Source organism: Eretmochelys imbricata, chromosome 14, assembly GCF_965152235.1.
Source record: "Eretmochelys imbricata isolate rEreImb1 chromosome 14, rEreImb1.hap1, whole genome shotgun sequence".
NCBI lineage: Eukaryota > Metazoa > Chordata > Testudines > Cheloniidae > Eretmochelys > Eretmochelys imbricata.
The window spans coordinates 38,802,364-38,827,711 of NC_135585.1; the positions used below are offsets into that span (position 1 = coordinate 38,802,364).

A 25,348-nucleotide genomic window follows, 5' to 3' on the forward strand; every position below is an offset into this window, starting at 1 on the left:
AGGGTGCATGCAGGTACAAAATCCACGGATGATTGTCAGGCGTCCAGTGTGAGGGCTCTATAAGCCCTAAGACAGGTAAGCACAGGCACAGTTCTGCTGGCATAAACCCCATTGACTTCAGGCAGATGCATCCTGGCGAAGACTCAGGGTATGTCGACACTAGAAACGCTATAGCGACACAGCTGCAGCGCTGTAGTGTAGACACGAATTACAGCAATGGAAGAGGTTTTTCCGTCACTGGAGTACATTCACTTCTCCGAGAAGCACTGTCTAGGTCAGTGGAAGAATTCTTATAACACAAGAATGGAAGAATGGAGCTAGACTGTTCTCAGTGCTAGCAGATGACAGAACGAGGAGTAATGGTCTCAAGTTGCAGTGGGGGAGGTTTAGGTTGGATATTAGGAAAAACTTTTTCACTAGGAGGGTGGTGAAACACTGGAATGGGTTACCTAGGGAGGTGGTGGAATCACCTTCCTTAGAAGTTTTTAAGGTCAGGCTTGACAGAGCCCTGGCTGGGATGATTTAGTTGGGGATTGGTCCTGCTTTGAGCAGGGGGTTGGACTACATGACCTCCTGAGATCCCTTCCAACCCTAATATTCTATGATTCTGTCAATATAGTGCTGTCTATACCAGGGCTTAGGTGAGCTTAACTTTGTTTCTCAAATTCTCGTGAACTTTTCACACGCCTGAGCAATGTACGTAAGTCAACCCAACTTTCTAGTGTAGACCAGCCCTCACTGAGGAATGGTTTCCTCTCCATGACATGAACAAGCCCTGAGTGCGAATGTATGGCTCCCTCTCGGGGAGAAGTGACTCTGTCCACAGACAGCCCACCCCAAGCTCGTCCTCTTCAAGGACTAGAAGACCATGTGCCGAGGAAACGCAAGGCAGAGTCTGCCTGATATCCCCAAGAGATTTGACTCATACTTGTGTTCTGGGCTCCAAGGAGAGTCACTACCGGGAGGTGGAGGTAGGTGATTGGGACGGCTGGGCCATAGGGGTGGCCAGGGAGATCGTGAGGGGGAATGGGAAGTTCAGTGTCAAGCCAGAGGAGGGATCTGGACAGTGGGGCTGTACCGAGGGCAGTACTGGGCTCTCAGCTCCCCGCACACCCCTCTGGCCTTGAATGAGAACCCTGGGGAAATCGGGGTGCATCTGGACTATGACTGAGGGGAGGTGACATTTTACAACGCAGACACCGAGGTCAGTTCTTCAACTTTGAAGCTTCGTTTGCTGAGAAAATCCTCTCTTCCCTCTGGCTCACGTCTCCAGGAACTGGTATCTTGTTGAGAAGAGGGTTCAGAGCTTTTGCTGACTCCACATAACAAAAACCTGCTTAATATGCAAGGCAGTTATCCCATTAGGAGTTAGGCGCCTAAACGCTTTGGAGGAGTTGGGCCTCCATCACTTGAAATCTTCTCCCGTGACATAAGTAAAGAGGATCCAGGAAGAAAACGGAAGTCATCTTGTGCAAAAGTGGCGAGATATGGTTTCAATTCCTGGCTCAGTCACAGACTCTCTGAATATAAGAACAGCCATACTGGGTCAGACCAAAGGCCCATGTATCCCAGTATCCTGTCTTACAACAGCAGCCCATGCCAGGTGCTTCAGAGAGAATAAACTGAACAGGCAATCACCAAGTGATCCATCCCCTGTCACCCATTCCCAGCTTCTGGCAAACAGAGGCTAGGGACACCATCCCTGCCCATCCTAGCTAATAGCCATTGGCGGGACTTAGCTGCCATGAACTTATCTAGTTCTTTTTTGAGCCCTGTGATAGTCTTGGCCTTCACAACATCCTCTGGCAAAGAGTTCCAGAGGCTGACTGAGCGTTGTGTGAAGAAATACTTCCTTTTGTTTGTTTTAAACCTGCTGCCCATTAATTTCATTGGGTGACCCCTAGTTCTTGTGTTATGAGAAGTAACGAACACTTCCTTATTTACTTTCTCCACACCCATCATGATTTTACAGACCTATATCACGTCCCCTCTTAGTCGTTTCTTTTCCAAGCTGAAAAGTCCCAGTTTTATTAATCTCTCCTCATACGGAAGCGGTTCCACACCCCAATCATTTTTGTTGCTTTTTTCTGTACCTTTTCCAATTCCAATATATCCTTTTTGAGAGGGGGCGACCACATCTGCATGCAGTATTCAAGATGTGGGCAAACCATGGATTTATAGAGAGGCAATATGGCATTTTCTGTCTTCTTATCTATCCCTTTCCTAATAAGCAATCTTTGAGCAAGTCCCCTGGGGTAAAGTTTTCAAACATGCCTAAGACATGGGCCTCAGAGGTATTTAGGCTCTTAATGCTCACGATTTCAATGGATGTTAGGAGCCTAAATACCTTTGAGGATCTGGGTCTAAGTGACTTAGGAGACACTGATGTTCAGCAGGACCGAGGTGTTACTGAACATCTTACCCTTATGCCCAGATCGGCACCTAACTCCCATTGAAATCCACAGACTTTAGGAGTCCAAATACCCTTGAAGATCTGGCCCTTAATCTGTCTGTGATTCGGTCTCCCATGTAAAAAGAGGGGATCAGAATCCTTACTGTCTCCTGCCCTTTGTCTGTTTGGTCTATTTACACTGGGATCTCTTCAGGGTAGAGACTTTCTCACAGTGCATGCCTGCAGCTCTCAGCGCAATGGGCTCACAGTCTCCATTAGGATGCCAAGGTTCTGCTCTAATACAAAGACCACAACACAGGCAGGCTTTTCTGCAGCTGGACGGGGGGTGGCTGCTGAACCTCCACTCAGAGGAGCTGCACCAACCGGGGATGGGGTAATTTCACAGGAGAATGGCAGGGAACCAGCAGCAGGAGCTGTGGCCATTGGGATGAAGACAGGCTCACCTACCCTCACCCCTACCCCACCCAGGCTGGCAGAACCACCAGCCCCATCAGAGAAGGTGCTCTACCCACCCCAGGCATGACACAAAATAATTCTTTATTGAGGATTTGTCCAAAGCCCTGAAGCCGAGAGTAGCAAAGCCGAGGCCTGTTCCTGGGGAGGGTGAACCTCAGCATTTCTCTTCAGAGCCCCCTTGCTCCAGAAAAGGTGCTGGTGCGAGTCCTCTTGGCCCATGGAGAGTCTGCGCTCTACTGACTGTGGTGTGGGGAGGCTGCGCAGGGCTGCCTTTGCCTCCCTGTCCTCATACTCTCAGTACCTGGGCAGAATTTCAGATCTTCTGCTGTAGTCCCCAGCCATGGTTCAGTCATTATCCCCACCCCTCTGCTAAGTGCTTTATGTCCCACTCTCAGCAGAGTCCAGCTGGAAGGCAGGATCCTGCTGGGATCATCTCTGCCAGCATCCCCCGTGGTTCAGCCCCCAAGCGCTGGTCAGACACGGATCCCGCTCAGCATGGCTCGTTACTCCGCGGAGGCTGCGATGGGGGACACCGGCCGTTCTGCCTTCTCCGTTTTGCAAAGGCTCGGTGCAGGGATCTCCAGCTGCTCTGTGGCAAGTGGGCATGGTGCACATGGGTGGTCCTTGGTCGGTGTGTCCTCACCGAGGCTGGAGAGCAGGGATGGCGCGTCCCAGTGGCCGGGTGCTGGCATTTCCGGCGTAGGCTGGACCGGGCCGGCAGCCACCTCGGGATGGCTCTTGCTTTTGTGTGCGGTGACGTTGTCCTTCTTCTCAAACTTCTTGCCACAGATGTCGCAGGAGAACAGGTAGAAGGAGTCGGCGTCATGCTTCTTCATGTGCCAGTTGAGGGAGGCCTTCTGACGGCAGCTGAAGCCACAGATCTCACACCTGTGGGTGGGGAAGGGGATCAAGAGGAGAGTGTGGAGAAAGCCGGGCAGGGAATCAGAGAAAGAGAAAGCTCAGAGTGGGATGCACAGAGGAGACAGGAACACAGAAACTGCCAGACTGGACCAGACTCAAGGCCCATCTGGCCCATTACCCTGTCTCTGACAGAGCTCAGCACAAGATGCTACAGAGCAAGGTGTAAGAACCTCATGGTGGCCAATGTGGGCTAACCTGGCCTGCACGTTAGGTCTGGTCCTGGGCTCTAATGGCTAGAGAACTGGCTTAAAGCCTGAAGCAGGAGGTTTAATCTCCCTTCCAAAATTGCTATTGTTCATTTTGGTCATTCTCAATATTCTTGTTTCCACATAAATGTCCAATCCTTTTTCGGAATCTCACTAAATCTTTGGCCTCAGCAACTTCCTGTGGCAATGAGTTCAACAGGCTATTCAGTACTTCTCAAACTTTTGAGGATCGTGCCCCCCCTTACCCCTCTCTGCGCCTCCCCTTGTCGTCCCCGGAGCCCAGGTTGGAATGGTGCCGCGGGTTGGGGAGGCAGGGAGGTGGCATGATCAGTGGAAGGGGGCCGAGGCTGGGGGTGGGGCTGGGAGCTGGGCTGTGACCAGGGGTCGAGGTTGGGGACAGATGCGGGAGTGAACCCGCAGCTGAGCTGCAGTGGGTGCCAGCACCCAGGCCCGCAGCCAGGTGTGGCTCCGCTCCCGGCCTTGCCCCCAGCCTTGGCCCTGGGCTGGGAACAGGGCCGCAGCCAGTGGCTGAGGCTGGGGACTGATGCGGGGCAGGGAGCAGCGCTGTGTTGAGGCTGGGGATGGGACAAGACGTGGGGCCAGGGATGTGGATGGGGGCGGGACTGGAACAGAGCTGGGAGCAGGAGTTGGGGGCTGGCCTGGGCCCCGCTGTGCCCTCCTGGACATTTCTCCACGCCCACCCTAGGGAGGCAGGCTTTGGGGACCTCTGGTCTACAAGTATCTAATGGGTGTAGACATCAAAGGGGTGAGGGGGAGAGGCCTCGTCTGTGGTGTACTTAGGAAGAGGGCCCGGACAGCCCTAGGGACTGTATCCTCCAGAACTGGATCGATGGCACCTAATCAGCCATTTCCACCTTTGGCGTCTCAGTGCTGCAATTCTTAGGGACAGAGAGAGCTCAACACAGAGGAAGGACCCCAAGTCACAGAGCAAGCCAGCTAGGTTTGCTACTTACTGTATGGGTTTCTCCCCTGTGTGGATGCGTCTGTGGACGATCAAGTTGCTGCTGGTGCGGAAGGGGCGGGCGCAGTACTCACAGATGTAATCCCGTTTGTCTGCAGGGGGAAGGAGAGCAGATTACTGGCTGCACTGGGCAGCGGGATGTAGGGCAGGGCATTTTACCCAAGTGGAAGCAAAGGTAGGGATGAGAGAAGGGCAGTAGGTCCAGGGGACAAAAAGCAAGGGGGTGCCAGAGCAGATATTGGTAGTGAGTCCAGGGCTGGAATGACAGTGGGACTTGCAGGTTGGGATTGAGGGGCACTGGCAGAATTGTGTGTGTAGGGGGAGCTCAGGACCAGAACAGCAGAGGATTCTGTGGGTCCAGACTGAGATGCATTAGCAGCACTGGGGCTAGAATAACAGCGCTGTTTGCAGGGCATGACTGAGAGGCACCTGCAGAGCTGGGGCTGGGTGGGAGGGAATCCCAGGGCTAGAATAGTAGTGGGGGCTGTGGATCAGGACTGGGGGGCATCGGCAAAGGTCAAAAGGGGGAGGGGGCCCAACCCAGGGATGGAATACCAGGGGGCCTGTGGGTTGGGATTGAAATGCATTGGCAGACCTGCATGATTGTGGGGCTGGAATTGAGGGGCATTTGGCAGATGATTGTGTACGAGCCCAGGGCTGGGACTGAAGGGGAGCTGTGGGGCTGGATTGAGGGGTACTGGGGGGGGGTTTGTGTGTGTGTGTAGGAGCCCAGGACTGGACTAAAGCCCTGTGGATCTGGATTGAGGGGCCCTGAGAGAGCTGTGTGTGTGCTGAGGGGAGGGAGAGCCCAGCACCGTAGCAGAAAGGCAGGTGCTTTGAGGCTTTAGCCCCTGTGCTCAGGCATACTGACCGCTGTGCAGCTTCTCGTGCTCCTTCAGGTGTTTCTTGAAGTTGAAGGACTTGCCGCAGCTGGGCTCAGAGCAGGTGAAGGTCTTCTGGTGCACGTGCTGGTATTTCTTGTGGTACTGCCGTTTGGGGGTGGGGGGGAAGCAGAGGTAGGGTCAGCTGCCGCCCAGAGACCCCACAGTCCATCCTCCCTGGTTCATACTTAACTGAGCGCCCTACCACAGAACTGGGAGTCAGAGGGAATGCTTGGTTTGACTTTGGGGCTGGACCAACAGCCCCTATACAGGGGGTCTCCCTGGTGCCACTCAGCTCTTCCTGTGGGACCCAGCAGAGGGAAGCCATAACTCTATGACCCATTCAGCCCCCAGTCTGTCTGTGGAGGCTGCAGCAAAGGAGGCCAACTGGATCGCGTTCCAGAGTCAACTGCAATCAGTGGGAATCTCACCATGGATGTCGATCGGCTCTGAGTTGGGGCCTTAGCCCTGATATAGAATCTTGTCCTGCTGGGAACTGAGGACACACGGACTCATTTCACTGAACAGCCAGTCAGATGGGAACGACCGGGGCATATGTGACAGCTCCCATTTGGGCTGGGGATTGAAATGGGGATGTCCAGAATTAAAAGCATAAGTAGCTACAGATTGAACTATGGTAAGACCATCGCAGACTCCTATTCTCTGTGGATCAGGCACAGAGAGGGACCCGTAACATACGTTCACCAGTGGGTCACACTGAACTGATTGTCAAGCCGGCAGCTGGGCTGATACCATAATGGTTTTAGGCCACATATCCCAACAGGGACCAGGCGGTGCTGGGGGTGGGTCAGGTGCCCCTCCCCACAGGTCACTGTGTCACTCACGTTCAGGTACTGGCGGTTGGAGAAGATCTTGCCGCAGCCCTCGAAGTCGCACAGGAGCATCTCACGCTTGGTTGCCTTCCTGCAGAGAGGAGGGGGTGAGGATCTTGCAGGTTATTGATGGAGCCAGGATGCAGTTCAGCAGCCCCTCGGTTCTCAAACCCTCCCTCGTCCTCTCCTCTCCCCGCTGCAGGGGCAAGAGCCGTGTCCTCTGCAGCCACCTTCCTGGATCTTTCTCTGCTCACCAGCTGCCTTTGTCACCTCTCTTCTGCAGCTTGTGACGTCTGGATAAAGCCCCCTTCATCTCCCTGCCTCACTGGCTCTCCAGCTCCTTTCCAAACTCTTTTTTCCCATCTGTGCCCATCTGCTCTGGTCTCTCGGTCAGCTGTGCAAAGTATTGGGGGTGGAGTGGTGGACAGATTGGACAAAGCACACCACTAGCAACGGGGAAAGTGTGTGGGTTGGAGGCGCTAAGGGGTGGGTCGCATGCCCTGTGGAAGACGTCAACCAATGGGTGCAGTGGGGATGTGAGAAACGCCAGGGAGTATCACTGGCTGTGAGCCTATACAGAGACACGAGAAGGGTGGTTGCAAGGGGGAATGGACAGGAGACCAAGTGGCAAGAGGTTTGCCCGTCACTGGGGCCATTGAAAAGTATGTTAGGTAATGGGCTGTGGGAAGCAGCCCCTGGTGTGTGGCTCTGGGGCTAATGGGGCTTTTCCTCACCTCTAAGTCCAACTGGAATTGCGCTGCAACCCCCACCAAGAGGCCAATCCAGACAGAGCGGGAGATCCTACCCCTGCCCAACTACTCCCCTTTGCAGGAGGCACCACCGGCTGCTCAGTGGAATGGGGAGTCCAGCCGTGGGGAGCAGGGATACAAGGGACTGGTCTGCAGCTGAGCTCTGCTACCATAAGGGCTCTAGGGCAGGGCAGCCAGCAGAGTCATGTCCAGGGTTCCAGGCCAGCTTCCTACCTGATTCTCTTGGGGCCGATCTGGGCCATATCCTTATTGCTCAGCTGTCCCCGCTTCTTGCGGCTGCAAAGGAAGAAACAAACTGATTGGGTGCTCCCAGAGGGGGTGTGTCTCTCCACCTCCTTTCTCCCCATGTAGTCTCCCTTTCCCCTGGCCTGTGTTTTCCTTTTCTGTACACCCTTCCCCATCTCCACCATGAACATCTCTCTCATCCCCTCATTGCGAGAAGGTATAGGAGACGAAGGCTGCTTGGCCTTCTCTGGGGCAGGGATCTCCAGCTACCAGCCTCCTCCTACAGAAAGGGCTTCTGGTGCCAGATCTCACGTAGCTGGCAGAATCCAAGGGTGCCCAATAGCCCCTTCTCAGGACTCATGTGGCCTTGGCACAGGAAGACGAAGGGTTCCCTGTCCTTTTTCTAGCTAGCACCAGATGAGGATTGGAAAGGGATCCAGAGCATTTGGCCAGCTCAATGCCCTCCACGAAGACACCAGGAGTCTTTCCCCCTTTGTTCACCTCAGACACCCAAGTCCTCCCTATAAGATCAGACTTCCCACCAAAGCTCCAGATTGCCCCAGCTGAGAGCATCCCTGGGAAGTCCGGTCAATCCTGCCAAAAAGCCACTGAGCCTGTGGCATTGAGTTACAGGGTTTCATTCCAAGCACCCCTGAATCCCAGAGGGCACGGCGGCTCTGGTCTGCCCTGGATCTCAAGGACCCAAAGCAAACCCTGGTCAAAGGAGATTTCAGGGTGGTCACCCTAAGATTGCTCTGGCATCTTCATGGACCTCCAAGCCTCACTGACACCCACATGGACACAGCAACACCTCTCAGGCACCGGGAAGAGCTCCAGTTTGGCCCAGCACTATGAATTTCATGTCTTGAACGTCAGGTTGGTGTGGAGGCCAGTGCTCAAATCGTGAAAGATCTTGAAATGCCTAAGTCTCATGGAAATCAATGGGAAATAGGCACCTAAACATCTTTGAGGATTGGGGCCTGGGTGTTTCCACGGACTGCTAGGCTTTAGTTGTAGGCTGGGTGCACACCCCCATCTTTCTGATAAAGGGTACCCCTGCCGAAAGGATACAGGGCTCTGTCCAGCTCACCCCCCAGGCTGCTGGAGTCACTAGGGTTCAAAAGTTAAAGGTTTACACAGTAGAACCTCAAAGTTACGAACACCTCAGGAACGGAGGTTGTACGTAACTCTGAAATGGTTTGTAACTCTGAACAAAACGTTATGGTTCTCTCAAAAGTTTACAAGAGAACATTGACTTAATGCACCTTTGAAACTTTACTATGCAGAAGAAAAATGCTGCTTTCCATTTATTTTTTTTTAACAGTTTACATTTAACACAGTACTGCACTGTATTTCCCCTTTTTTTTTGTCTCTACTGTGGCCTGACTAATTGACTGGTCAGTTTGTAACTCTGGTGTTCATAACTTTGAGGTTCTACTGTAACTATAAAAACACACAGTCAACATCATGCCACAATATATAAATTGCTTTAAATCAACCTCTAAAATGTTCTCAGGCAGCATTTTTTGTACTTTGCCTTTCTGTAAATTTTCAATGGATTTTTTTTTTGTTGGTTTGTGTGTATGTATGATGAAATGGATGTTTATTGACATTGAACAGTAACAATCTAATCTTTCCAAGCCTAAATATACCGCAGGCGTGCTAGATACAGCTGAGCTCAGTGCTTTCCTGCTCCGTGAGAGGCTCCAAGATTCACCAGATAACAAGCTAGCCGAGGACAACTTGCGCAATGTTACAATTGTTGGGTCTCTGTGCTCATAGTGATAGTACGTTTCCATATAAGTAACCTCAGTTTGTCTGGCATACAAAAACTATTACACACCGCAAGATCCTATGTGTGTGTCTAACATGGCAAGGAAAAAGAAATTGTTCAATACTATATTTAGAAATAGCATGTGTTCATACAGTTAATAGAGTACATTGGAACAGTTACACAAGAGGGCAGAGTTAAGGTTACATGTGCAGCCTTTAACATTTGCCTGACTTCTGCGCACTCATGGTCATGGATTTCCAGAGGAGACGAGCACAGCCTGCTCCCCTGACTTTCAACTAGAATCTCAAGTGCTCAGTGCTTCTGAAAATTAGGCCTTCGGGGTTAGTTTTTCAAGAGGACTCAGCAGCTCCCGAGGTCCTGATGAACATTTTGAACATTTGGCCATAACCATGCAACCAATACCATTCTCCTAATGGCTTTTTTGGTATCATATTTCCCAATTTTTAATTAAAGTAAAAAGATGGACAAAACAATAAGAACGAAGGAGAAAGCATCACTCTACAATTTCAAAGCTCTGATGGCTTGTAATAGAGATGTAATCAGAAAATTTAAGACCTTCAATGCAGTGTGGATGTATTTGGTAGGACACCCCCGAGATTCAGTCATCCTAGGGTTCCTAGGCACTACGGTAATACAAATAATAATGAAATGATACTAAAACTTGACTAAGTCAGTAGAACCAAGCTGCTCTTGGATAAGTCCATCGTTTGCATGATAAAAATAAAGAGCATTAAAAACCTTTAGAAAAATCCACTCTGGACATTAAATAAGACAGAAAATGATTTTATTTCTGTGCTGTTTGACAGTTATTTTAAATACCTACTCCTCACCGCACAAAATAGCTACAAGTTTCCATTATTTATAGTGTAAATAAATTAAAAACAATTATCCTGTTACAAACATGATTAAATTTTATTATCTATGAACAATAAAAAGTCTTTAAACACACTATTGCAAATAATACAGTTAAGAAAAAAAGATTCAGTCGTAATCACGTTAATCTAATATTTTTAAACACAGAGAAAGTTTGGTAACATACACTTAAGTTTGATCTAATTTAAAATGTTCTGTCTCCATTATCCACCTTCCAAGGTAAATCTTGCAGTCACTTCGCTTTTGTTGTTGTTGGTCTGTGATGGAATGTCCTGAAAAGAGAAAGAAGTTAGAAAATAGCAAAATTGTCATTTTGGTGAAGAAAACAGATATTAAAAATCACGGATGATCTGCCATGTTCACTATGTAAGATGCAGGCTATGCAGCTTACTTTGCAAGTGCAAGTTGAGGCTGCTCAACGCTTTGCAATACTTTATATTGCACACAGGCATTGTCATCAGATTGGGTTGACAGTACTTACAGAAGGAGATGAGAGTCATCTGCGAAGGAACACACACTCCAGTATGCGACGTGCTCTTGATGTGCTTTCTCTTGCTCCTCTGATATTTTTTTTTTTTCTGTCTCCATGTCCCTAGCTGCTGGTATCATAATGGCTACAGCAAAAACCACACATCAATGTGTAACTAATTTGATCAAAACCATTACTTCCTTTAAACCTTAAAGGGACACCACAAACAAGTTTAGCCAATCTTTAAAATGCGTGAAAAGTTCAGGTGCTTTACATTTGATTTCAGTGGGAGTCTGATATCTATCCTACTTAGTTAGGCACATCTGAAAATCCCGCTAAGCACTTACACACCTTTGAAAATCTGGCCCTAAAAGATGATTAACAGAGTCCTCTCAAATGCACAAAGTAAAGAAACTGAAGGAAAAAGGAAGATTTAGAGGGAAATAATCTTTTTATTTCCAGTGATTTTAGAGATTAGTTGTAGGTAGAAAGTTTTCAGACACAAGCATGATTTCTGAGTAGATGGTGTACCTCTAATGGTAAAATTAAACTGCTGCAAGGAGAGGAAGGGGGAGTGCAAATTAAATATATAAAATTTACCATTATTGTCTGCTGTGCTTCAATTAATACCTCCAGAAATTGTTTTCTACTGGTTGCAAATTGTTACTTAGTTTCACAGCCCCTGTAAAAAAGACATTAATAGACTTTCAGTACAGAACTGAAGTCACAAAAACGTCTAGAAATGAAAAAGGCAGAAGAGCTGTGACTGTGCATGTTAATACTTACTTGGTATGTGTTTGGGTGTACATTTTGGGGCTTCTTTTTCCCATAACCCCCACAAAAAATATCATTGTGAAGAGACAGTTGAGGATGGAAGACTGTTCACACTTAATTCAGCTAATTCCAAAGGAAATGCTTTTACATCTCCCTATGTAATAAAAACCATTAGAAAGTCTGGAAAGACAGAGTTAGGGTCTATAATTAATTCCCTGGTGTTATGTAAGGCCGCAGTTCGAGAAGAGACTTAAGCATATGCTACTTTTTAGGCATATAAGTAGGCCCATTGACTTCTATGGGACTATCCATGGTGTAAGCACAGGCACCATTGTCAGCCCTTGTGATTTTACTGAGAGTCTTGTGATATTTGGTGTTTTTCTTAAAGCCCCAGCTCCCAGAGTCAAGCGACCACCAGCGTTTATTTAGATACAATGAAAGTTTCTAGCCCTCACGTTTCGAAAAAAAACACATTGAAAATGTGTCCTGAGGGTGACTTAAAGGCTCAGAAACCAGAAGAGAAATTTAAAGAACCTATAATTTATTATTAGAAAAATCCAAAAAAACCCCAAACCACTCAAATCAAAGATTCATGATTTTTGAGATGTTACTCATTACTTCTGTACACTTGAGATCGGCAGTACTGACTTTTAAATACTTTGGTGACTTGGAGCCTAATCATTCACTAAGGACCTGACCCAACTCGCAGTGATTTATTGCAAGTCATTCCTCTCACTTCAGTGAAGGTTGCATTAGGCTCAGTCACCCCAAGCAGTTTCCAGCACCCACCCAAGCTTAACTTGGCTTCCTTGGATCTTCAGAGATTAACTCAACTATCAACATCATAGTACTGAAACCAACACATCTTCTCAGCAATGAGCAAATTTTCAGCATCATTTATCTAGAAATGTAATAACAGAGGGCTCTTCAATCTAACAGACAAAGGTATAACAAGATCCAAAAGCTGGAAATTGAAGCTAGACAAATACAGATTATTAATAAGGCACATTTTTAACAATGAGGGTAATTAACCCTTGGAACAACTTCCCAAGGGTTGTGGTGGATTCTCCATCACTGGCAATTTTTAAATCAAGACTGGATATTTTTTTAAAAGATCTGCTCTTGTGCACACAAGAATTAACTCAGGGAAGTCCAGTGGCCAGCATTATGCAAGAGGTCAGACTAGATGATCACAATGGTCCCTTCTGGCTTTATAATCTAAGAAACAATACGCTAATGCATACATCATTTTCTGCATAAAAGTATTACAAATTCACACTAGCAGCTTCAGTGCAGAGAACCAGACACTACACTGCTGAATATTTATTATCATTGTGTGATGGAACCTTATGAAAACTACAGCATTAGTTTACTCCTGGGGGAATTCTGAGCCACTGCTCAAGTGCAGAATTAATGCCTCCCGGAGATATTTTTTCCCCCTGTAGAATAATTGATTCTGATGGGGAAGTGAAAGGAAACTGCAATTACACTTTTCACGCACTAGGGGCTGATGTGATGCCAGAAGAGAGGACAGCTAACTCACGGGTCAGAGCAACCAGCCATGGAGAGGGAGAAGACAGAGGCTGCCCTCCTCACACTGCTGTGCCAGGTGAGGAGGCACGGGATATGGAGGGGGGCAGAGTGGGGCACATGGTGTTATTAAGGCGGGTCACACAGACTGACGTTCCGGAGGGATAGTGGAGGGGGACAGTCTGGGGTGGGAGCAAAGGAGCTAGTGGGGTGACAACTTTGAGCCCATGGCCGAATAGGAGTGGGGGTGCAGGGCCACATGGAGACAGGGGGGAGGAAGGGTGCAGGGCCACATGGGGACATATGCAGAAATGAATGGCTGAATGGGGAGTGGGGATGCAGGGACACATGGAGACAGAGGCAGCAGATATGCCTGACTGAATGGGAGAGGCATGGGGGAGGTTCCCCAACAATCCCCACCCCGCAAAAAAACCTGTTCCATACTTCTCCCACCCACATCCACCAATCCTCCAGATTCACTTCCAGGCTCCTTCCCAGCAATTACTTCCCTCTCCCTCAGCTCCTTTATTACCCCTGAAATCCCCAAGCCTTTGTACTGCTTCTCAATGACGTGGGAAATACATTTCTGTATTGTAGTTTAAATGAATTATGATCAAAGTTCTGTATTAATATGCCCGGTAGAGAATCTATTTGTCAAAAAACATTTCCTGAATCTTTTTGTTGTTGTTGTCTGTATTGTTACAGACATACTTGCTTACGGGTATTTGATATAAATTACCAAAATAATTGAAACTGGCACGATTACATTGTATTACTTTGACAAATAAAATATGCAGAATTTTAAAATACTGTGCACAGAATTTTTAATATTTTGGTGCAAAATTCCCCCAGGAGTAACTACTTATACACTGAAGCCCTATTTAGCCATTTGCCTCTTCCCTGGTGAGTAGGATAGTGCAGTACACTATGGCCACTTTGTACCACTTGGGCAACACAGAGGCCATGTTCTGGCCCCACATGGCCAGAGGAGAAATCCCTTTGTGTCAGTGGAACTCTCTCCAGGGAGGGATGGCTCCTGCGGAACCCTCCCTGCACTCTCTGGTGCTGTGGGGGGAGCTCTGATATATCAATTCTCCATTGATGTTAGGGATCTTATGACAGTGGTATGAGTTAGAGCAGTTGAGGAGCTTCTCTAAGTTATGCAGAGGGCAGACGGCGCAGGATCAGGGAGCTGCAACTGGTTCCATGACAGCTCCACCTGCATTGAATGGAGCTGTGACGTGGGCAAACTTCAGCCCTACTATATTCTCTCTGACTACCCAGACACTAGTACGCTTGTCTCCCTCGCTGTCCCCTAGTTTCATTACTGGCTCTGTTACCATTGAAGTCAATGGAAAGAATCTCTATTAATGTCAACGGGCTTTGCTCAGGTCCTCACATGGCTCCCATCACAGTGGATAAGCATCCTCCGTGAGCAGCACTGGCTAGGTATACAGAAGCATTCGTCCATCCACTTAGCTGCATCTAATCAGGAGCTAAGCTGGCATAGCTATGGCGTTTAGGGGTGAGACAAGTTTCACACCCCTGAGTGATGTACCCATGTTGATCTACATTTTAAGTGAAGACCAGGCCTGAGACACCCAGCGTGGTGTGGTAGACAGCTCTGCGCTGGGAATTGGCTGCGGTTTGGTCTGACTGCTATTGTCAGGGGTCTGTAGTTTCAGAGCACAGGACAGCCCCACACACGCCCTCGGGCCTTTAGGTTAGCCAGCATTTGAAAACTTTGGGGTTGGGAAATGTAGTCGCTTCTCAGATGGGCCCAGAGCCACTTGGATGATCGAGCTGAGATAGACAAACTGATCTCAACCCCTTCCTTCTCACTCACCCACTTCTCGCCTTCCTTTCTCCTCTCCCTATGTGCTCAGGCTCTCCCTCTTCACCTGGATTGGCCCTCTGCCTGTCTTCCCCCTCACCTGGATTGCACCGCCTTCTCCTCAGAGGGGCTGCCGTTGGCTGGACTCGCCTCGGTAGGCAGCTGCACACCCTTCACGGGTCTCTTGCGGCTCTTGTTCTGGCTTTGTTCTCTTTTCAGCTCGGAGTCACTGGATGGACAAGATGGACATAGGAACTGCTTACAACCTGTGAAAGGGGGCTCTCTAATGGCAGGTGAAGCTAGACATGGGAAACAGAGGAAAAGCAACCCAATGCCACTCAGGGAGAGGCACACAGACTAAAAGCATCTCCTCCAAGCCTGTGCTAAAGGAATCAATGTATTATTCCACGTTCACGTCAGGTTAGAGCTGAGAGTTTAGTCACACAATAGTCAGGGTTAGATTTGTCAGAGCAGCCTTCCTCTGCAGAGTATGTTTAACAAATGGGTCTCTCGTTTCCAATATCAGGACAAAGTCACAAGGAAGCTTGGGAGGAAGGATGGGATTGTGGTTAAGGTACAAGACTGGGTGGCAGAACAGCTGGGTTCTGTTCCTAGCTCTGAAACTGACTCACTGTGTGGGTGAAATCAGGGGCCTTTGTCGATCAGATCCCCCTTGTGGCAAGATGGGGAGCTACACCAACTTGGCTCCACCCCCTGATGCTATCACACCCAACTCTGTGTTTGTCAAGTCCTTGTTACAACCTGACTTTTCCTGGCCAGATCCTCAGCAGTCTCTGGCCCCTTCAGGGTGAAGGGGAGTCAGAAGTTCCATGGCTCTAGTAGGCGTTACTCAGCCCTAGGTCTCCTGCGTTTAGAACCTTCTTCTCCATAAGCCCCTGGCTGGAGTATGCAGGGGAGCCCAGGCCAGCCCAACTTACTGGGTTCAGCTCGGGGCCCGTTTGGATCAGCTAGAACCAGTCTTTGTCAGCCCCTTGCTGCTACCTCCTGCCTGTAGGCTTGCCATGCTTCTCTTTCTTTGGAGTGTTAGCAGTTCACCAGCCTGCTAGAGGGCGGCTCTCTAGCAGCTGCCTTTCCTCTCGGGAACTCCCCTTCTAACTGAGGTCCTTAATTTTTTTTATCATGCCCAGGTGCTTCCCTGCCTAATTAACTGCCTCCAGTTCCCTCGGGTGAACCTGAGCTGCCTCATTCCCCATTGTGGAGCCTGTCAGAGCTGGGCTGGGCCCTGAGCCTTCAAAGGGCCATCTACCCTCTGACATTGCAGTGGGCAAATCCCTTCCCCTCCTCTTACCAGTAATGAAAATAAGGTCCCTGCCCTGGGGAATTTACAATTCCAGGGCCGGATTCTGATCTCACTCATATAACTGAGAATTAGGAGCTTTCAGAAGTGGTGTTTAGGAGCATCCCGGGGTACCACAGCTACCTGTGAAATCAGAGTGAGGCCTCAATTATACCAGCAAGGTGTTGGCAACCACAAAGCAGGGAGCAGGTGGGAAAGGGCAGAGATCCAGGAAAAGCTACGGAGAGCTTGTTCTGTATGCGCCCAGTGCGTTCCTGGGTTAATTGTTAATGTACGTAAGGGCCACAGAAGGTGAAGGGACAGAAGACCAGGGCTGTGGAATTACGTCAGAACGAACATACACAGACTCTTTGTAAAGTGCAAGACTTCGGTCCAGCCTGGCAGCCCTTCAGAGAGCAGTGCAGTCAGCTCCCTCCCAGCCCAGCTCTAGCATCCCTTACCTGTCCAGCGAGGGGTGGTAATTCTCACTGCGCAGGTCGTCCGTGTAAGTGAGGTCATCTTTCTTGGTGAAGTCTTCATTCTCGTCCTCTTCCTCTTTGGGGTCAGGCACCTCCTCTGGTTTATCCTCTAATCCTGGTGCACTGCAAGAATCAGATGTCAAGAGAGGAGGTTGGATGGAAGCGCATCTCCCTGAGCCATGGCTCTGAGGGGAAGTCTCTGAGGGCTCTGTGGGTCCTGATCCCACCATCTCTCCTCACAGCCTGATGGCCATCCTGTCTACATGTCCCTGTCAGTCACTGGTCTCTCTGCTGAAGCTGTTCACAACAGCGCTGATGCTAATAATAGGGATGGGGCAAGACTGTCCCACTGGGAACTGGCTTGAGAACTCAGCAGTTAATTTCATACCGGATGTTGTCAGACGGGAGTGACTCTGAGTCATCGCACTGCTGGGGATACAGGACAGCTCTTCTCTAGTCCCGGGAGCACACGCACAGGGGATAGGTGAGCACCAGGGACAGAGGATGAGGAGAAGAGCCACCATCACTCACCTCTCCGGCTCTATCCCTTCCATGCCAGCCTCTGCCTCTGCCAGGGGAGCTGTGGGGAGAGAAACTAGGTGCAGTCAATGGAAGGGTGAGATGGAACCATGAAGCTGAGATCTGCAGAGAAGGGACGGGGAAGGAAGGCGCAGTTGTGGGAGAGAGGGTTTGGGAGGAGAGAGGAACACAGAGTGAGAAGGCCCCGAGGAAGGGAACTAAATCCTCATTCAGGCTATAAACCAACCACTAACAGGCCAGAGAAAGGGGACTAGGAAGAAACTATAAACAAGTTGTTCCATAATTGTCCAAAGGGGGTTTCTTGTCCCTCCTATGAAGCACCTGAGACTGGTCACTGAGGGATAAAGGGCTGGATGGACTCCCCCTTTCCTCAGAGTCGTGGGGATCCGAGACCCACAGCTCTTTCCCTCACTCAAGCCGGGAGATCACGTCGGGTTTGGGAATGAGAAATCCTGCTGAGGGGGGAAGAACATGGTGGGATGGGGTGAATGAATGGTTTGTGGAATGTCTGTTACAAAGAAAGTTCCATGATTTAACCCGGCCCCTCCCCGACGCTGTGGGGACGTGGTATCGGAAGACGGACATGGGAGACCCTTTGGAAGAGTTGGACGATCTTTGTCCCCTGGAGAAGATGCTGGGATCTGCACATGCCAGGTGACCCAGCCACAGCACTAACATCAAAACACTTAGGCCAGATACCAGGCTGTAGTGGGGAATGAAACTTTCAACAAAAAGAATTCTCCTCAGAAAATGAGATTTGGTTGAAAATTATTTCATTTGCAAAACAGTTTAGCTTTCAATTCCATTTTTAGAAAATATTTTGAAATGATAATTTTTTTTTGGGAGAAAGAACTCTGCCAGAGTTCTACTTTCTCCCGTCTCTCCTTCTCCACCTGAAAAGAGGGGGAGGAAAGTCGAAGAGCGAGATAAATTAATAGTGAAGTGTTACGTTGAAGGGTTAAGCACTGAACGTGATATTTGTGGAGAGAAAGCTTCTAATACCCAAGGGAACAAGGAATCCCTTACCCAGCGAGGTCACACTCTCGTAATTCTCCTGCATGACGTCCCTGTAGAGGGCTCTCTGACCTGGGTCCAGCACAGCCCACTCCTCCTGCGTGAAATACACAGCCACTTCCTCGAAGGTTACCTGTCCCTGAAACAGCCACAGTTCCCCACTCAGGACCAGTTCCCCAGTCACAGTCCCACCTGCCCCAGACTGTTCTAGTTTCCTGTTTACTTTCAGTAAGGCTTATAGTATCCCTAATCCCCAAGTTAGAATCTCCTCCCTACTGCTCCCATGTGCTGCTCACTCACTCCTGGTCTAACATCTCCCCACTCATCATTCAGGCCTCTGGCCATTCCCTCTGCTCATAGGCGCTGATTTATATTTTTCCCGGTGAGTGCTCCGCCTGAGGCCCTGCCCCTTCCCACAAGGCTCCGCCCTCACTCTGCCTCTTCCCGCCCACTCTCCCAACTCCCCGGCCAGTCCCTCACTCGCTCCTCTCAGTCCCCTTCCCCAAGGCCTCCTGCCCGCCCACTGCTGGCTCCTCTCTGCCCTTCCTTGAGGCCGGCCAGCCCGGGGGCCCCCCTAAACAGCTGATTGGCAGCAAACCCTGGCCGGCCCAACAGATGTGGCTTGTGGGTGCTGAGCACCCCCTATTTTTTTCCCATGGGTACTTGAGTGCTGGAGCACCCACTGAGTCTGTGTCTATGCCTCTGCTACCTAATGCACCTTCAGTCTCCCAGGATGAGGGTCACTCATTAGTATGTGAAACTGAGGTGGTTCTCACGGGGTTCACAGGGACCGACCAAGCAAATCTATGGAAGCTCCATATGGAATTCCTCCAATGCAGGATCCAGCAGGTGCAAGATGGAGCCCTCCTGCTCTTTATTCTCACCCAGCCAAATGAAACCTGAACCTTCAGCATCTGGCTCAGTCCACAAGGTTAATTTCTCTCTTTGATTCCTTCCATTCCCTCGGGGGACCGTGCCACCTTGTCGTGCTGTTTTATGCATGTGTTGCTGGGTTACTTTTGAGAATCTTGACTCCCCTTCCTGCCGCCCGCCCCCAAGCTCTGGACTAGAGGTGGCCTGAACTATAACAGTGAACAGCTGCATTCTTTGCTTTACAGCAATGAGTCTCAACCTTTCCAGACTACTGTGCCCCTTTCAGGAGTCTGATTTGTCCTGCGTATCCCCAAGTTTCACCTCACTTAAAAACGACTTGCTTACAAAATCAGACATAAAAATAAAATGTCACAGCCACTATTAGGAATAAATTGCTGACTTTCTCATTTTTACCATCCAATTATAAAATAAATCGATTGGACTATAAATATTGTACTTACATTTCAGTGTATAGTTTATACTGCTCTATACACAAGTCATTGTTGATATGAAATTTTAGTTTGTACTGACTTTGCTAGTGCATTTTTTGTAGCCTGTTGTAAAACTAGGCAAATATCTAGATGAGTTGATGTACCTCCTGGAAGACCTCTGTGTCCCCCCAGGGGTACACGTACTTCTGGTTAAGAACCACTGCTTTTCTTTTTAAAGACAACTGGTTCAGTTAGTGTTATACAGAAGGTTTGAAGAAGATAAGTCTATTTGGTGGGGAAAAAACATTAAAAAAAAATTGAAATGTTGCATTTTGTCTGACATTTTCCTTTTTAAGCTGTTTTAAGGTTTGGTGGGGGTTTTTTGAAAAAAAAAAACATTAAAAGCTTCTGTTTCCTTTCTGTGGGAAAATCCCCACTTTTCAGTTTTAAAAGCTCCTCCCCTGTTGGAAAAAAAATCAAGGTAATAAAAAGGCGGGGGCGGGGGGAAGAGGGGGAGGCTTCTCAGTGAAACTAAACCAAAATTTTCTTAAACAAACAAAAAACTGACCAAAATGAAAAAATTGTTCAGAAATGTTTCTGTCTGTCAAAAAAAGGCACTTCACATTGGAAAAAAAACCCCCACCCTGGCACAAAATCTTCCACCAGCTTTCCGCAGGTTATTTGTTCATTTCACACCACAAGGAAACTGGAAATAAGGGACAAATTGAAGTGTGGGGGAAATAAACCATCACTTGAAACCTTTAAACCTGGCATGGGGCACTGTCAGCAGACAGGATACTGGGCGAGATGGACCTTTGGTCTGACCCAGAGTGGCCACTCCTATGTTCCAGAGCGGACGTCTCTCTGTAAAAGTTGGGCTCTAGTTGAACCACAAGTTGCTGGGTTCTATGAAGGCCTCCTGGGGTGGGAGTCTCTAGTCTGTGTTATGCAGGGGATAAGACTAGAGGATGATCATAATGCTTCCTTCTGGCCTTAAAATACAGGAGTCTATCTTTGGCGTGCTGGTCATGCCAACGTTTTTGCAGCAAGCACCTTCACTCTGTGTTCCATACTGCCCGATTCATGGGGAGGCGCTGCCTGTGAAATTCCACCGAGCCATGACGCTGGTCTATGCAGCTGTTACCTCATCCTAAGACTGTGAGCATTTGGGGGCAGGCGCTGTCTCTTGGTTCTAGGTTTTCACCCTGTCCTGCATAATAGGGCGGGGGTCCCTAGGGACTTCAGCAATGCACAGAGTAAATAATAACTATACCACTTCTGCTGACATGCACGCACTTGCCCACGACCCCTCACACAGGGTGCACAGCGAGACTTGCTGGACAAGGATTTTGCCGGCCTGGCCCAGATCTCAGAGGGGACGTTTCGATACGCTGACCCTTCCTCTCATCTGTGGAATCTTGTTCAGGCCGAGGCCTCCCGAGCAGGGACGGTGGAGCCTTCCCAAAGTCTGGGCGGAGAGGGGGGGAGAGACCCCGCCCCCTCTGTGGTCCTGTCCCCACGGCCCATCCAGCAGCTCGAGCCCAGCCGGGGAGCTGCGGCACCTCTGGGGAGCTGCGGCACCTCCACCTGTCCGGGGTGGGGGAGCTCAAGAGCAGCCCCCCGCCTGCGTCCCCACCCAGGGCATGTGGAGGGCCCACAGTTCCCTACAGCTGCACACATGGCTCTTACCCCAATCTGGTTCCGGCCGAGGCCTCAGAGCCGCAGCCTGGCCATGGTAAGAGCTGTGCGGGCAGCTGTGAGGAGCCGTAGACCCTCCACCTGCCCTGGCTCCAGCTGCCGGCCTGGCTGGGGAGCAGAGCCTCGGTGGTGGGGAGGGGGGGGCGGGAGGAGGAGGAGGAAGGGCGGGGTGGGGCCCATGGCGAAAAGTAGATGGGCCATGGGCCCCTGCCCCACAGCATCAGGGGTGTGTGGGGGAAGACATTTCATCCTTTGATTTCCCATCAGATCTGTCTCTCCCACCATCCCTTCTCAGCCACACACTTGGCTCTGCTCCCACAGCATTTCCCCACCTCGCACCGTATAAGCTACCTGAACAGGCTGGGTCGCCTCCCCCTGCCCCAGGCAGGCTTCAGCCAATGCAGCCGCCTCCTCGCTGCTGTGGGGCTCCCTCGCCGTCACCCAGGCCCGCACGTCCGGCCGCAGTGCCCCCAGGAACTGCTCCCGCACGACGACGTCCACTATCTGCTCCTTGGTGCGCTCCCCGGGCCGCAGCCAGAGCCGAGCAGCCCCGCTGAGCCGGGCTAGCGTCTCTCGGGGAGCTTCTCCGGGCCGGGCAGCGCCTGAACGGAACTGCAACCGATGGGCTTCCTCGCTGGCCTGCTCTGAAACGGCAGCCTTGCCCTCGGCACGGCCCCTAGTGGGGCCTGTCCCCAGGGAGACACAGGCCTCAGGTGCCTCCCTGGGGAACGAAGGAACCTCGTGCCCATGAGGCCACTCACGGGACGGCACCGCCTGCTCAAGGCCTGCGGTGTCTGCCGCTTCCCGAGACCGGGGAGGCGTCTGTGCCATCCTCAATGGACAATCTTCCCCCTCTGAGCATCCCAGCAAGGACCGGGATGGTGTCCGCGGGGATAAGGGCCAGCCAGGGCTCTGCTCCTCAGCCTCGCTCTCCTCCCTCTTGGGATGCTGGACCGGGATCCCACAACGCCCTTCCCTCAGGGCACGGGGTTCTCCCCACATCCCAGCCGCCGGTGTCTCCTGTTGCACCTGGTCCTGCTGGGAAAACGCCGGGGTTGAAAAACTTGGACCAGCTACACACCGAGTCTCTCGCTGCAGCCGAGCTGATGGGGCTGTCGCCTTAGCATGGGTGCTGGAGACTCATCACACTTTTATATCATGAGGTTCAACCCTCACAACCCACCCAGCTGGGGAGGGGGGAGGAGGGGGTCATGGCAGACTCAGTCCATAGCAAGACTCATAAGCATAGGTGCCGACTCCGTGGGTGCTCCAGCCTCGGCTCAGCACCCACCAGCTGTTCAGAGGCTGGGGGAGGGGCTTGGGCACGGGCAGAAGCAGCAGGCGGAGTCTTTGAGGAGTGGGCAGAGCAGGGGTGGGAAGAGGCGCAGTGGGGGTGGAGCCTCAGGGGAGGGGGCGGAGCACTCCCAGGGAAAAATAAAAGTCAGTACCTATTTTTGCTCATAAGCCAGACAGAGGGGGAGATGGGAATACCACGGCACCCATGCTATAGTTTTTCTCCCAGTGGGCCTGTTCCTACAAACCAGGCTCCAGATCACGCAAGTCCCAGGACAGGTCTGTCACCCCCTGCCACCCACTCACCACCATCTTCCTCACCCCCCTGTGTTTTCTGCCCCTCTCCCTCCAGGAGAAGACCCCATAAGTTCCAGAAATATCCCCTACCTGAGCTGGTTCCACAGCAGACATTTCCCTTCCCAGCCCCCCGGGGAGCCAGGGACAATCCGGACCTGATTCTGCAGCCTGTCAGGGCGAGAAGGGAGGTTTCAAAAGGGCCTTGGCACCATTTCACGCCCTGATTCCCTCCTGGCTCTTTCCCTGCAGACAGATGCTCTAGACACGGGGCAGTCACTAGGCGGACCGCTGGCCAGACCTGGCCTGCCAGATGCTTTTGAAGGGGACCCCACAATCTTTTTTTATGTATTTATTGTGAGGGTGATTGTGATTATATATATATATATATGATTGTCTCTGGAATCTGGACTTTGAGGAAGAAATTTGGACCCTGACTCTGCCCCACTTTATTACAACACAGACCAAGCCTCTCTCTCGAGGAGGGAGCGCATTTCAACCCACAGTCTGAACCAAACCCGAGAAAGGAGCCGCTCTGGGGGATCCCCCCTGACACGGTCTCCGGGCAGCGCATCCCCCCAGCAGCGCGGGGACCAGGCAGAGGCAGGAACTGGCTTTTCCTCTCCCTGCTCCTGACCTTGTTCCCAGGAAAGTCAATCGGCCCTGGGGTGCTGCAGGGAATGGGGCTGGGAGCCGGGAACCTCCCTCCCCAGATTGCTCCTGCTGCCCCTGCCAGTCTCTGCCCCCGACTCCCGCCTGTCCCCTCCCCTGGGGGGGGAAACTCGGGCCCGGGCCCGGGCTCGAGGCGGTCGCTCTCCCGGCCCTGGCTCGGCTCCTGCAGGCGGTCAGGGGGGCAGAGCCGGGGGGGGGGGTCAGGGAGAGCAGCAGCTCTGGGACTCGCAGACCCCCGCCCCCGGGAGCAGAGATGGGGCGAGGTGGGGCCGCTGGTGCAGAGTCACTTTCCTGCCCGGCCCTGGCCCTTTCCTTTGGGTCTCTCCCCTCACCTGCAGGCTCCGGCTCAGCTGTCGGCAGAGCGGGGTTAATGCAGGGCGCTCCCCGCACAGCTGGGAAGCCGGAGCTCCTCAGCTCACAACGGAGCTAGCAGCGGCTGCATCTGACCCAGGAAGCTCAACCCCCGGTCTGCTGAGCAGAGAGAGCTCGAGCCCTAGGAGCTTCCCCTCCTGAGCAATACCCAGAGCCCCCTGGTGGGGAAAAGCGAAGGAAACCTCCTCCCTCCTCACCCCAGCAGCGGGGACAGAAACCTGGCTCACGGCGGATCCGGCCAGAGACTCCGTTTCTCTTCTCTGAAGAGAGAAAGAAACTTCCAAAGCAAAGGAACTAGAATCAGAGCCCAAACCAGCGTGTCTGAGACCTTTTCCTTGTGCTCAGAAAACATTCACTAGCAAACCTGGACTTAAGGCCTGCATTTACTCCAGAATGGATGTCACCATTTGCTCCAGTAGGTGCCCAGACACTATGGTGATGGACACCACAGGAGACCCCTATGAAAAAATAAATGAAAACCAGTATTGCAAGATTAAGCTACAGCCCCTTTACTTCTGGAGGAGAGTAGCCCACACAGGGGCTTAATGTATTACTTTATGTGCATTTATTACCTTTCACATCTTTAGTCAATTCATAATACAGCTTGTCTACACATGGGAATCCAATAGCTAGACATAATCAATTCTCTGTGTGAATACTCATATTCGAGAATATTCCATTTTATTCTAAATTACTGTAACCTGCTTGTGGGGCTGGAAAGCCCACCTTCATTAACACTTCCTATGTATACTTGTGGATTAAGCTAATAAAGCGGATTAAACTAATTTGGAATAAAGCACTCTTACTGCAGAATCAGAACATCCACACAGGAAGTTAAATTAGGAATAGTTATTCCAGAATATCTCCTCATGTAGACTCAAACCCAGGAGTCCTGTAGAGGACCCATTGACACAGCAAAACAATTGTTGAACTAGTCACAGGGAAAACAACCCCTTAGCCCCAGGTATCTGGCAGGTGTGATGTGATTAGTTGTCATAGATTAATATCTGAATATTAACCCCATTATGTGCAGATACAAAGAACCTTCAGGGCTGACTTGGCTGCCAGCTGATCCCAGGCTGTTAGAACCTGTAGGGAAGACAAAGTCTAACCACCTAATTTTCAGAAGTAACTACAGATTTTGGGAGTTCAAACTTGAGACACCTGGGGCCTGAGTTTTCAGCAGTACTGAGAACATGTAGCTCCCAGTGACAGAGATTAGTGCTCATGTAACTCGATGTGGTTCTTTGTCCCCATCTAATGGCTAGAACACCCAGAATATTTACTGTTGCAGGAATTTAATCTGAGTCTCTGACATCCTAGGAAAGTGCCCTAGAGCACTGGCTATAGTCAGTCTCTGTCACTTGCTTTCTCTGGCCCAATGCATATTTAATAGGAAATAGAACTGCTCCAGCAGAAGAGA

The 25,348-nt window shown here is 50.6% G+C and overlaps 1 protein-coding gene and 1 long non-coding RNA gene across 4 annotated transcripts; both read right to left on the bottom strand.

Moving 5' to 3' along the window:
- Positions 1 to 2,958: 2,958 nt before the first annotated feature.
- Positions 2,959 to 24,052, bottom strand: LOC144275093 (uncharacterized). 3 transcript variants are annotated; one of them, XM_077834216.1, is made up of 12 exons: positions 23,886 to 24,052; positions 22,975 to 23,052; positions 21,646 to 22,332; positions 18,305 to 18,431; positions 17,270 to 17,318; positions 16,721 to 16,861; positions 15,063 to 15,191; positions 7,676 to 7,738; positions 6,705 to 6,783; positions 5,850 to 5,964; positions 4,971 to 5,070; positions 2,959 to 3,757 (listed from the first exon to the last, which is right to left on the bottom strand). In XM_077834216.1, the coding sequence occupies exons 2-12, from the start codon at positions 22,996 to 22,998 to the stop codon at positions 3,373 to 3,375; spliced, it is 1,899 nt and encodes a 632-aa protein (XP_077690342.1). In that variant the 5' UTR covers positions 22,999 to 23,052; positions 23,886 to 24,052; the 3' UTR covers positions 2,959 to 3,372. The 3 variants fall into 3 exon arrangements, with proteins under 3 accessions (XP_077690342.1, XP_077690343.1, XP_077690345.1); XM_077834217.1 differs by having other exon boundaries at positions 21,646 to 22,329; positions 23,886 to 24,051; XM_077834219.1 differs by lacking the exon at positions 23,886 to 24,052 and adding an exon at positions 22,743 to 22,827 and having other exon boundaries at positions 22,975 to 23,002.
- Positions 10,376 to 11,416, bottom strand: LOC144275113 (uncharacterized). The gene is made up of 2 exons (XR_013347985.1): positions 10,837 to 11,416; positions 10,376 to 10,627 (listed from the first exon to the last, which is right to left on the bottom strand). It is a non-coding gene; the product is annotated as an uncharacterized LOC144275113 (long non-coding RNA).
- Positions 24,053 to 25,348: the final 1,296 nt, after the last annotated feature.

Bases quoted from the DNA above. Each gene is read 5' to 3' on its own strand.
- LOC144275093 (XM_077834216.1), bottom strand. From the start codon at position 22,998: ATGTCTGCTGTGGAACCAGCTCAG. The intron at 22,333-22,974 runs GTAGGGGATATT...GCGTTTTCCCAG, and splicing joins CTGCTGTGGAACCAGCTCAG to CAGGACCAGGTGCAACAGGA. The intron at 16,862-17,269 runs GTGAGTGATGGT...TGATTCTTGCAG, and splicing joins GAAGGGATAGAGCCGGAGAG to TGCACCAGGATTAGAGGATA.